The 13,571-nt window shown below is 40.4% G+C and overlaps 1 protein-coding gene across 1 annotated transcript; it reads left to right on the plus strand.

Annotated features, from left to right (window-relative positions):
* The first annotated feature begins 477 nt into the window (after positions 1-477).
* On the plus strand, positions 478-12,389 carry LOC102210738 (vitellogenin-like). The gene is given in 33 exon segments (XM_005734939.1): positions 478-529; positions 2,205-2,356; positions 2,442-2,693; positions 2,771-2,932; positions 3,013-3,161; positions 3,234-3,396; positions 3,487-3,644; positions 3,725-3,890; positions 3,997-4,122; positions 4,217-4,435; positions 4,519-4,736; positions 4,828-4,925; positions 5,013-5,137; positions 5,208-5,309; positions 5,410-5,529; positions 5,622-5,811; positions 5,994-6,087; positions 7,829-8,014; positions 8,121-8,241; positions 8,319-8,523; positions 8,605-9,275; positions 9,468-9,560; positions 9,673-9,753; positions 9,827-10,030; positions 10,135-10,277; positions 10,357-10,492; positions 10,565-10,688; positions 10,765-10,945; positions 11,021-11,115; positions 11,242-11,336; positions 11,455-11,620; positions 11,715-11,876; positions 11,960-12,389. Coding segments are annotated over 33 exon segments (5,301 nt in total). The 3' UTR covers positions 12,052-12,389.
* The last annotated feature ends 1,182 nt before the right edge of the window (positions 12,390-13,571 follow it).

Consider the following 13,571-nt stretch of genomic DNA (forward strand, 5'->3'; position numbering starts at 1 on the left):
AAATCAGTGGCACTGTCTTGATTTTATGAGACAAATAATATTTAAGCAAACACTTGACATGTATGTAAACAACTGAAAATGTCAGTGAAACCTTATTTTTAATGAACCTTTTTGCTATTCTTATATAGCAAAAAGTCTTTTGGATAAAGGGAGATTAGTTATATGTCAGGAAAAAAAGTGAAAAGATAAACACATCGGCAAATACACTGCAACAAAATAAGATTGTTGTGAAAAAAATTCTATTTTTCAGTTTTACTTTCGAATGAAACGCAATGAAAATTTCTACACATCACGTCAGGACTTAGCCTGCCATATTTGAAGAGAACAAGGGCAGGTGACCCTGACTTTTCATCCACTGATATATGAGTGCAATGATCAAATATCCAGGGGTTTGAATCATACCTTCGTGCAATTTGTCAGCACAAATTTCCCTTTAAAAGGCTGCTTACTCTGCAGACCAGCACCACCCTGTCAGCAATGAGAGCGCTCGTGCTCGCCCTGATTCTGGCCGTTGTGGGTGAGTGATGATGTTTGTGCAAAACTTTGCTATTTTATAAATATGTTCAAAAATAATGCTGATTTCATATTTGGAGTTTTATTGATTATGCGTTGAATGGTAATGTCAGTGTAATGTAGGGTCTTTACCCAACAATAAAAAGCACCTTGAAGCAACTGTTGTTGTGATTTGGTGAAATGTAAATAACATTTAAATTGAGTTGAATGTAGGTAAAGACAAATTATAGTTATGTACTTGTTATAAATTGGTAGTGGGTTTATGCCTCTTTTAAAAAAAGGTTTTCATTTTTAGGCATATGTAACAGAAAACATGTTTGCTACATATTTGGTGCTTTATGTGAATTTTAATATATACAGACCCAGCAGTTCAACTTTTCTTGTAAGCAGGGAGCTAAAACCTAGAACTAGAAATGAAAAAGCATTTTAGCTCACTTTAATAACTAAAATCAATTCAAATGATCAAGATCAGTTTAAAATGGGTCAGTTTGTCAGCTACTGTAGACTCTACTCACAAAGAACCGCTAAGTTTTGTACAGTGTGACTTTGTAATGGGGAAAATTCTAGTTTATCCTCACATTTCGATTCAGGTGTTTAGTCACTGTAGGATTTTGTATAACCTTTTGTTTCTTAGATGAAGGATGTGTGTGTTTCAATATGACCAGGTGTAACTGCTTAGCTATGCTTAACGATGTTTCACTATGTATCTACTGACTGTTAAGGTGTAGAAGGACAAAATTCCCAAGAAGACCAGTCCAGGTGCTTCCTGGAGCATAGGTAGTGGGAAGTCTTTCCTGCCCAGCAACAGTCGGGTGGGATGAAAAATAGTTGTAACTGAAAAGATGCAGGGTTTTGTGCGTGAGGGTATAAAAGAGACCTGTGACGCCTCAAGGACAAAGCTTTCATGACTGTAGAACTGTGATGTTTGATGTGCGTTTGCTCTCCTGCATGCAGTAAATAAAGCGGCTTGACCACAGCTGACCTTGTTGCAGACTCTATTAACAGAAAATTCCACCACAACATTCAAAGACATTCAAATTTCCATTTCCAGCAAAACTTTGCCTATCATTTGGTTTAGTTGCTCATCTTTACTACTTCATTATCTGAATTAAAATAGAAGTCTTATTGTACACAATTATAATGAAATTTCAGAGCAGAGTCTTTGGAGCGAACATGCAGTAATTTGCACAGTAAATATAAATCATAACATATAAACACTGCTGAAAAGCATATTCAAGCCCATTCAGATGTTTTGGCATTGTTTGTGGATTCAGATTCTTTTTTTGTGTGTTTTCTTTTTTTCAACAGATTTTTCTAAATCTCGTTGTGCTTTGAGTCTCTGTCTGGCTCAGTTCTGAAACATGCTTAAGAGATTTGGGCTTGAATTAGTGGTTTGTATAATCACAATGTTCGGCCTTTAACATTTACAGTGCACTGCTTTCCTTTTACCTCTGGTTTTAATTTGTAAAACAAAATGCAAACTATGTTTTCAAATGTTGTAATAGTTTCAGATTTTACTCGCTGTATTACTGATTTCTTTCTTATTTTCTTACAGCTGGTGATCTTCAACATCAAGGTAAGTTTAATACTGTGTTCATTGTGAAACATAAACTGTAGGCCTGGTTTAGAGTTTATAGTTCATATAATTTCACAAATGAGTCATATAAATTACATTCACTGACTTCTTCCAGATCCTGTTTTTGAAGCTGGTAAAACCTACGTGTACAAGTATGAGGCGCTGCTCCTGGCGGGCCTGCTAGAGAAAGGTTCAGCGAGAGCTGGACTAAATATCAGCAGCAAAGTTAGCATCAATGCTATAGACCAGAACACATACTTCATTAAGGTAAAGATCAAAATCCTGCACAAGCTGCAGTCATTTACCTTTTACATGTATACTAATTGAATTAAACCTTACTCTTATATGAAAGCTTGAGGAACCTGAGCTCCAGGAGTATAGTGGAATTTGGCCTGAGGATCCTTTTATCCCAGCAACTGAGCTGACTTCAGCCCTCCAAGCTGAGCTCACGACTCCCATTAAGTTTGAGTATGTCAATGGTGCTGTGGGAAAAGTCTTCGCCCCTGAAACCGTCTCAACAACAGTGCTTAACATCTACAGAGGTATCCTGAATGTCTTTCAGCTCAACATCAAAAAGACACAAAATGTCTACGAGTTGCAGGAGGTTGGTGAAAGATCTTTATAAACCTGTGTGTGACAAGAAGTTGAATCTCCCTACTGAATATGTGTGCTGCTCTATAGGCTGGAACTCAGGGTGTGTGCAAGACACTTTACTCCATCACCGAGGACACAGAGGCTGAACGTGTCTATCTGAGAAAGACCAGAGATATGAACCACTGTCAAGAAAGAATAACTAAAGACATGGGGTTAGCATACACAGAGAAATGTGGAAAGTGCCAGGAGGTAGGTTTTACACATTTTATATCAGGAAACATCTGTCAAAGTGGTGGGATGCATGACAAGCAACAGCTTTGTTCTTACAGGACACTAAAAACCTGAAAGGAGTTTCATCATACAGTTACATCATGAAACCACTCGATAATGGCATCCAGATCAAGGAGGCATCGGTCCATGAGCTGATCCAGTTCTCACCTTTCAGCGAGCAGCATGGAGCTGCCCATATGGAGACCAAGTATGTCCATAACAACTGTGAATACAAAATTGATTCAAAGAATGTAAATGAACTTTTCTTTCCACATTCAAGGCAATCCTTGATGCTCCTTGAGGTTCAAACACCCCCTTATGCACCCACTACACCACCACCCCTGGCTCAGTATTCACACCGTGGAAATCTCACATATCAATTCTCCACTGAGCTTCTTCAGTTACCCATTCTGCTCCTCAATATCAACGACATAGAGTCTCAGGTATTGTCGTAATTAAGAGATTATTCCTAAGGCATGAATTAAAAGTCTGTGCCGTGCTCGGTGATATCCTGTTTACCCCTGTGTCATTAGCTCGAGGACACTCTGAATCACCTGGTCAAACAGGCTGTAGGAAAAGTTCATGAAGATGCACCTCTGGAATTTTTGAAGTTTGTTCAACTCCTCCGTGCAGCCTCCAATGAAACTCTGGAGAACCTGTGGAGCAAACACTCAGGGAGTTCTGCCCACAGGTGATTTCACTGATTAAATGTTTAAAAGATCATGTCAAGATATTTGCACAATTTGGCAAACTTCCTTTTTATTGTTTCAGAAAATGGATCATGGATGCCATTCCTGCAGTGGGAAATCCTGATGCTCTGAGATTTATCAAAGAGAAATACCTAGCAGAAACCATAACTGTGTTTGAAGCCGTTCAGGCTTTGATTACTTCGTTTCACATGGTGACAGCAACCACCGAGGCCATTGAGGTCATCGAGGTCGGTAAATCTCAACATATCTAGTGAAGTCAAGTTATTTTGTCCAGAGTAAGAAGGGACGTTTTTGCATTAACTCTGATACTCTTAACTCTGTGTGATGTTTTAGAGCCTATCAAAGGAAAGCAGCATCGCGAGAAACCCAGTTCTGCGCCAGATTGTATTCCTTGGCTACGGTACCATGATTTACAAACACTGCTATGAGAGGACTTCCTGTCCTGCTGAGCTCATACAGGTAATATAACATTGACCTTACATGCTGCCTTAGAGTCACGTACACATTTAAGAATGAGAGAACGGGTGATTTACTTCCTTATTTGCTCTTGCAGCCCATTCAAGACCTTCTTGCACAGGCTCTGAAAGATGGAAACACAGAGGACATCATCCTGTTTGTGAAGGCTTTGGGAAATGCTGCGCATCCTTCTAGCCTCAAGACAATCACAAAGATGCTGCCCCTACATAGTAAATTAGGTTCATCACTGCCAGTGAGAGTTCATGCTGAAGCCATGATGGTCTTGAGGAACATCGCCAAAAAGGAGCCTAAAACGGTGAATTATCAACGCAGAGATTTCCTGATCATTCTAGTTTTGCACAAAGCTCCACACTGAGTCTGCGTTCTCTCATACATTAGGTCCAGTATTTAGCCTTTCAGCTCTACGGGGACAAGACTCTTCATGCAGAGATCCGCATGCTTGCGTGCATGGTGCTCTTTGAGACAAAACCTTCAATGAGTTTGGTGTCAGCTGTTGTTCATATTGTGAAGACAGATACAAATTTGCAAGTAGCAAGCTTCACCTACTCCCACATGAAGTCCCTGACTTGGAGCACCAGCGTTATTTATGCCTCAGTGTAAGAGTGCTTTCTAATCCTTCGTCACAATCGGATAAATCTCTGTGATTTGATCCATCCTGCAGTGAGCTCTTTCATGTTATCACTGCAGTGCTGCAGCATGCAAAGCTGGCCTGAGAATGTTGGGCCCAAACCTGGACAAACTGAGCTCACGTTTCAGCAAAGCCATCCATGTCGACGTCTATAACAGTGAGAATCGCCGTGGCTGGTTTAACTAACCTGGATCTTTATTTTCGATTTAATAATGTTTAACTGCATCTCATTAAACTCTGTTAGGTCCCTTTATGCTTGGTGCTGCTGCGACTGCTTACTACATCAATGATGCTGCCACCATCATGCCCGAATCTATTACGTCTAGGATCAAGGCTTTCTTTGCTGGAGCTGCTGCTGACATTCTGGAGGTAAAGGAAACCGAAATCAGTCCAGATATTTAATAACTAACCTGAAAGTTACTTGTCTTTTTTTTTCTAGGTGGGAGTAAGAACTGGGGGACTACAGGAGGCTTTTCTGAAAAACCCAGCAGTTTTTGATAGTGCTGACAGGGTCACCAGGATGAAACATGTCATTAAGGCTGTAAGCAACACCATAAAGTTACCAAACAACATCTTATCTGCTATCTGCAAAATGAAACAGAAGACTAGTGATCAGCTGGACTGCATCTCTCTCTCTACAGCTCTCTCACTGGAAGTCTGCACCCAACAGCAAACCCCTGACTTCCATCTACGTCAAGTGTTTTGGACAAGAAGTTGCCTTTGTTGACTTTGACAAAAACTGGTTTGGCAACACCTTTAATGTACGATTTAAACAAACAACCCATCAACCTAAAGATCAGTTTAATCACGATTTTGCAAGACGCAATTTTTATAAAATATTCTTCCCCTGCAGCTCATCCTTGGCAATAACGATGCTGACACGTTTGGTAGAGATGTTTTCAAGGCTCTGCAGTCTGGTCCTACTTGGCGCTTTGTTAAGCCTCTGCTGGCTAATGAGGTGAGACGTATCATGCCTACTATAGCTGGTTTCCCCATGGAGCTCGGTCTGTACACTGCTGCTGTGGCTGCTGTTCGTGGTCAAAGTGAGTGAATATTACTTAACGACCTAATATTTCCATCAACACCAAAACTTCTTTAAAAGTTTTGAGCATTTTTTTTAACTTCTTTCAAAGAAAGAAGAAGTTGCAAACTTCCTTTTAATAAATTAATATGGAAATATCATAACAATGTGCAGAAAAGTAACTTTTCTGTTCTGTTTTCTTAGTCAAAGTCACGACAACTCCAGCTCTGCCAGAAGACTTTTATCTCAGATACCTTCTCAAGGCAGACATATACATTACTACCAAGGTCACACCAAGGTGGGGCAATAGCTGTCGCTACAATAGTAAATGGCTAATACTTTATAACACAGCACATAACTAAGGGTTTAATTCTACCCCTGGAATCAAGTGGGAATTTCCAAGAATTTTACCTGAAATTATTTTACCTGAATGGTTCACACCAGCATAATGAATCCTGAAATGTAAAAAGGCAAAGTTAAGCTACTTGATGGTTGGAGAACCTAAAATACAGCAGGTACCTGCAGTGTGAGATGGGGAAGCTCCCCACTGAAAATGGCTTAATTTTGTGTTTGTGCCTCAGTTTCTGTAAAATACCTGAAGTTACACACTACTTAAAATTACTTATGCATTACTCAAAACTCTTCATGTACTATTTAAAATGACTGTGAAGGTTCTCAGTCATCCAGGTCATCGTAGTCAAAGGAGCTTGCAAAGAAAAGCGTCTGGACTTCTTTAAGTTGCTTGAAGACGTTTCACCTCTCATCCGAGAAGCTTCTTCAGTTCTAAGGTCAAATGGTGGAGAGTCCCCTTTTGAGTTCCCTCCCCAGACGCCTTAACGCCCACTCACATCCTGGGCCATCTGACCTCGGGAATTCACATGATAAGGTGGGGCCAGGTTTCACAATGAGCTCACCCGAAACTCTGGCTGATTGGGACCCACACCCAGTTTCACACCTTGGCTCAGGTGATTAGAGGATCATCAGGGGGTCCTTTGTACCTCTGTGGGGGGAAACTCCCACTAGGTTTATATCTGGGACTCTCCACCATTTGACCTTAGAACTGAAGAAGCTTCTCGGATGAAGGTGAAACGTCTTAAAGCAACTTAAAGAAGTCCAGACGCTTTTCTTTCCAAGCTCCTTTGACTATTTAAAATGACTTACAGTGTAATTTGTGTCTCTTTTCTTGCAAAATAACCAAAGTTACACACTGCTTACTCACTATTATTGCTACTTCTGTACTGTTTAAATTGCTTACAGTACAATTTGTCTTTTCCTGGAAACACAATACTTGTAACTACTTGCATACTACTTAAAGTTACTTATCCATGAATTTTCTTGTTTTCTTAAAATTAAAAAAAATTAAGGTACAATTTGTTTCTCTTTTCCTGTAAAATACTCAAAGATACGCACTACTTGAATTTTCTTAAGCAATATTTAAAGATATTAGAATAGAATAGAATAGAATAGAAGAGTCATTTATTGTCATTGTACATGTACAACAAAATTGCAGATGCTCCACACTATTTGTGCCAAAATAAAATATAAATAGTGTACAGCAGGAATATATACGATCAAGAGGGATACAAAAATAAGGGAAAGGCGCACGTTAGAGAACAAAATAGTTGCAAACAGGTTGGAAGTAGTGCAAAGAAAAGGTCTGAATAGAGTCTGTGTGCAAGCGACCTGAGTGATGCAGGTATTTCTGTACTATTTAAAATTACTCACATTATAATTTGCATGATTTATGTCTCCATTCCTCTAAAATACCTGAAGTTACATGCAGATTAAAGGTACGTGTGCATAATGTAAAATTACTAACAGTGTAATTATTATTTTCTTGTAAAAAACTTAAATTATTACCCTTATGCAACTGTGTCTACCTCTGGGTATTTGTTGGTAAATATAATTATATTGTAATTTCAGGTATAATATAAGGAAATTCCACTTATTTCTAGGGGAATTAACCTCTTGGGCGCCGGCTGTATTATGACGTGTTACCAACAAATGTAATATAATGTTCAACTGTCCTCCTCTTCTAGTGCGGCTGTGAACACATTTGCTGTGTTCGGGATAAACACTGCCATACTGCAGGCTGTCATGGTATCAAGAGCCAAACTCTACTCCATCGCACCTGCCAAAACTGAAGTCACATTTAACATCAATGAGGGCTACTTAAACTTCACAGCTCTTCCTGTTTCAGTGCCTGAAAACATTACAGCTGTGGAGTAAGCCATGACATCTTTAATTTATTGCATATTCTTAAACATCGCTTCTGAGATGCTTTTACCTTTGCACTGATGATTACGGTTCATCCTTGCTTCTCTTTAACAGGGTTGAGACTTTTGCTGTGGTAAGAAATCCTGTTTCGGGAGAAAGTATCACTCCTGTGATCCATGCCAACCCAAGACAGATTCTTATATCGAATAACACTTCTTCTGATGCTGCTAATGAGGTGAATTTAAAACCGTTTTAGAGATATAAAAAAATATTGTGTCTTTTTTATGTAATTTACATACTTTCTCCTCATAGTCAAGATCCGCAGAGATCATTTCTCAACGTCAGAAAGCTGGCAGGCACATCAAATCTAAAATGGTGCAGAGTAAGAAGAAGTACTGCGCTCAGACTGTTAACGCTGGACTCAAGGCCTGTCTCAAGATTGCCACTGCTCACATGGGGGATGCTGCAGTGTATAAACTGGCTGGAAAGCACTCTGCTGTTTTTTCTGTCATACCAAGTAAGAACTTAGAAAAGTGCTTTTTCTAGTGACACAGTGCAGAAATTAGCTGCTAACCGCATTAACTGATGATGCTTTCAGTCGAAGGTGAAGCTGCTGAGAGACTGGAATTAGAGGTTCAACTTGGAAGTAAGGCTGCACAGAAGATCATCAAACACATCACCCTTAGAGAAGAAGAAATCCCAGAGGAAACACCAGTCTTAATGAAGCTCCACAAAATCCTGGCCTCTACCCAGAAGAATAGCACCATGTCCTCCTCCTCGTCGTCCTCCAGTTCCAGGAGCTCTCGCCTTCCTGGCAGCTCCTCTTCCTCTAACTCCAGCTCTTCATCCCATTCTAGCAGGAAGACCATTGATGCAACTGCTCAACAAGTCCAGTTGGTGAAAAGACGTTACAGCAGCAGCAGTAGTAGTAGTAGCAGTAGTAGTAGAAGTAGTAGTAGCAGGAGTAGCAGCAGCAGTAGCAGCAGCAGTAGCAGTAGTAGTAGAAGCAGCAGAAGCATAAGTAGTAGCAGCAGAAGCAGCAGTAGTAGCAGCAGCAGCAGCAGTAGTAGTAGCAGTAGTAGAAGCAGCAGTATCAGCAGTAGTAGAAGCAGCAGCATAAGTAGAAGCAGCAGCAGCACGAGCAAAAGAAGCAGCAGCTTCAGCTTCTCCACCTCTGTCAGTACTTCCAAGTCCAGCTTTGCATCAAGCTTTGCGTCGCTCTTCAGTCTTAGTTCAAGCTCTTCTCACTACAGTGTGCACCACAGAAAGGTAAACATGCTGTATTATATTCAGACAAAGAGCCGCTTGAGCTGTCACTACTACTGTTTGAATATTTATATTGTATAAGTCAGCATTTTATTAATATTCTGTTTTCTATCTATAGTTTTAATTGCTTTGAAATCTCATAGTTATCTGAGTATATATGGCCACTGTGGTTGCTGACAAAATGTTTCTTCATAGCAACCTGCGAGTCATCGCCACAAATCGAAGGAGAATCACAAAGAGAAACACAAAGAGAAGCACAAGAAAAACCACAAGGGTCACAAGACTCCAGTGAGAACCCATTTACACCATGTTTGAAGTATGACAATACTGCACATTGTACAGTTTGCACAGGTGGTAACTTGTGTTGTCTTTTGCATGGCACTATATGGCATTCTTGTAGCATCACACCTCTAAAGCCACATCGTCAGAGGTTTTCAGAAGCAGAAGCAGTGGCTCAAGCTTGGACGCTATCCAACATAAGGTCAAATCCCGTCAAATCTTCTTTCCGGCGAGGGATTTTATGGATGTACTCACATGAATAGTTGTCCCCACAGAAGCGGTTCCTTGACAGTCAAGCTGCCGTGTTTGGCATGATCTTCCGTGCTGTTAAAGCTAACAAGAAGAAGCAGGGATACCAGTTCATTGCTTACATGGACAAAACCACCAGCAGACTTCAGATCATTCTAGATGACATTGTTCCTGATAACAACTGGAGGCTCTGTGCTGATGGAGCCATGTTGAGCATGCACAAAGTCAAAGTGAGACACTGTCCGCCTTATTTTTGGATGTTGAACTAAGCATAGCACGAAACAAACGAACCTAAACCTTTCTGCCATTTGTCATTTCGATTTGTTCTTTCTAGGCTAAAATGAACTGGGGAGCAGAATGCAACCAATATGACACCGCGATTACAGCGGAAACTGGTCTTGTCGGTCGAAACCCTGCAGCTCGGTTGAAGGTGGACTGGAATCGGTTACCGTCTGATCTCAAGCATTGTGCAAAGACGTATGAAACTTCACAGACACTGTCACGCATGTCATACAGACAATATGAAACCATCTGATATCTGTAAATTCCTTTGCAGGATGTATAAGTACATTTCTGCTCACATGCCAGCCGGCTTGATTCAGGAAAAGGACAGAAACAGCGACAAGCAGCTCTCGCTTACTGTGGCTGTAGTATCTGACAAGATCATCGACCTGATTTGGAAAACACCGAGAGTACGAACAGCAAAGTTGTTGTTTCAAAATCATATGTTTTGATTTTTCTCACAATAATTATTCTGTTTACAGAGCACTGTTCATAAGCGGGCTTTGCATCTTCCCATCACTCTGCCAAGTAACGAGATCAAAGATCTTACTCCCTTCGGTGACGTCTCCGGAAAGGTCAAGCACTTGTTAGCTGCGGCTGGCGCAGGTAATGGCTCGTGCCTGTCATTTAAACGTGGACAGGCTGTGTCCTTTTCTGACACATCACTTTTTCCCCTCCTCAGCTGAATGTAGCTTCACCGGCAATACACTGACCACATTCAACAACGAGAAATTAAAGAACGAGATGCCCTCAAACTGCTATCAGGTTCTGGCACAGGATGGCACAGACGAGCTGAAATTCATCGTTCTACTGAGGAAGGATCGCACTGAGCACAAGCAGATCAGTGTGAAAATTGCTCACATGTAAGATTTCATTAAAAACACGAAAGAAACTCTGGTTTTTGACAAAACTGAGTCTTTTTCTTTCTTCTCGTGCAGAGACATTGACCTCTATCAGAGGAGAACCAGTGTGACTGTGGATGTGAACGGGCTGGAAATACTCACGAGCAACCTGCCCTATCATTATCCCCGAGGTTTCTATGCAGTCTAAAACCTTTGAATTGGATTTTGCAAACTACCATCAAACCTACGATCAAATTTTATCCCAGATCTTTGTGTTGAAAAAACGAGAGTAATCATGGAACCTTTTTGTCTTACAGCTGACATCCAGATCAAACAAAGTGGCGAAGGCATCTCTGTGTATGCAGCTAGCTTTGGCCTTCATGAAGTCTACTTTGACAAGAAGTCATGGAAGGTAAAAGCAAAACTGATAACTTTGGTTATGAGCTTAAAAGGAAAAACGAAAAAGACCAAGCGAGATGGAAATTCAGTTAAAATTGACGTCTGATTAATCACGTGATCCTACGACGCAGATTAAAGTTGTGGACTGGATGAAGGGGAAGACTTGTGGGCTCTGCGGAAAGGCTGACGGGGAGACCATGCAGGAGTATCGCACACCCACTGGATGGATAGCCACGACAGCAGTGAGCTTTGCTCATTCTTGGATTCTGCCAGCTGAGAACTGCAGAGACGCCACTGGTAAGACAAAGATATCTGATGTAACCATGGCAAGTCTTCTAAAGAAAAATATACTGAATCTATCAGGAACCCTAAAATCCCTGCTGTGTTACAGAGTGCCGTATGAGGCATGAATCGGTGCAGCTGGAGAAGCAGGGAAACATGCAAGCTCAGAACTCCAAGTGCTACTCTGTCGACCCTGTACTGCGCTGCATGCCTGGGTGCTTCCCTGTGCGCACCACCAGCGTCACTGTTGGCTTCCACTGCCTTCCAGCTGGTGAGTCTACAAAGATTAAAAATGCAACATCGTGGAGAAAAACACGGAGTTTCTAATTATTTTTGCTCCCTTCACGTCCGCAGGTTCCAGCCCCTCCAGCGTGTATAAGAGCGTGGACCTGATGGAAACTACGGAGAGTCACCTCGCCTGCACCTGCACAGCTCAGTGTGCTTAACAACAGCACTGTCAGTCTCAGACATTACATGTATGTTTTGAATGTTATTTTAAATAAAGTGAATCTCCAGATAAACTTACTGAGCTAAAAATGAACTCTGGCGAATTTCAAAAGGAAAATCTGTACCGAATAAGACTGTTTATTACATTTATTGTAACACAGAAACAATAGAAATGAGATCATCTGTGAAATAAAGTGTGAAGCTGAACGCACCCATATAAATTCAGTAATTGCCAGTTTTCCTTCTGGCTTAAATAAGTGATCCATATTCTCCATCCACCTCCCTGCTTTCTGTGATATCATCCACATAAATGCTTCCCTTATACAGTGTGGTGACTGCAATTAATTTGCACATGCCAGATGACAAGTGCTGTGTAATTCTCCAAATTTTGGTATCGATCCAAACACCGATAGTGGGACTATTAACGTATAAAGGCAGCTTATGTAGAGAAGAGCAGTGCGTTATCGTTTATTAGATACATCACAATCATTTTGCAAATTCTGAACGCCTTTTAAAGACTTCTACTGTGATTTTTACTTTGCACAATAATTACTTAAGCCACTAAAACACACCTTTCAGCTTTTTGTGTAATTTGAAAGATTTTTTTGGACATGGAATGTAAATATGCCTGTTTCCAAAGAGCTTTGGGTCAACTTCTGTTGCTTAAATGTGCTTTAGGCTATGAATGAAATTGAACTTAAGAGGATAGAAACAAAGTATTGATCTGATACCAATACCAGCATTGGTATCGAAACTATTTGGATCAATCCGTCCACCTCTACTGTTGACTTCGAATGAACTAGTGATTCAGAAACACGCACATAGTGATGTCCTAAAGTCAACAGAAGTTTTGTATGCACTCATTTTGTGCAAAGGAAGAACATTGAGACACACATTAATGAATGATGCCGTGTTTAGTATACAAAACCAAGTGTATTCTATTCATATAGATAAAGTATTTTATTTTACCTCTTAATAAACACACCCATTGAATGGCTATAATTATTGGTGCCATGGTATTCTTCTTATAGTGCATTTTGTTTTCCAGTCTCAGTCCACCACAGAGGAATGGGAACCAGGAGAGGCAGTGATGATTAAAAAAAATCAGTGATTACTTCCCCGATAGAAGTCAAAACTATAATGAGCGTGAACATGAACATGTCATTTAACATTTGAGAGGAAAATAACGGCCACCTGTCAACACAAAGCTCCTAAAAGAAAAGTGACATTAAAGAAACAAATTGTTTCATGACAAATCATATTAACGTCACAGTGGACTAAAGTCACTATCTCCTACATAATATGTACATTGTGCAAGATGTTACATTCTTCCTATTCAAAGCAGCAGATAAACTACCTGTTACAAACCTAACAGCAACATTTACTGGAAAAATGAGCTGTCACTCAGTCACATTCTCAGTGTTGTAAACAGAGCCGGCATACTTGATTTGATTTACCCAGTCACATATTGTCACATATTGTCACATATTGTCACATATTGTCACATATTGTCACATAT

The sequence above is a fragment of the Pundamilia nyererei genome, unplaced genomic scaffold, assembly GCF_000239375.1.
Source record: "Pundamilia nyererei isolate P.nyererei 1_Seehausen unplaced genomic scaffold, PunNye1.0 scaffold00061, whole genome shotgun sequence".
In the NCBI taxonomy this organism is placed as follows: Eukaryota; Metazoa; Chordata; class Actinopteri; order Cichliformes; family Cichlidae; genus Pundamilia; species Pundamilia nyererei.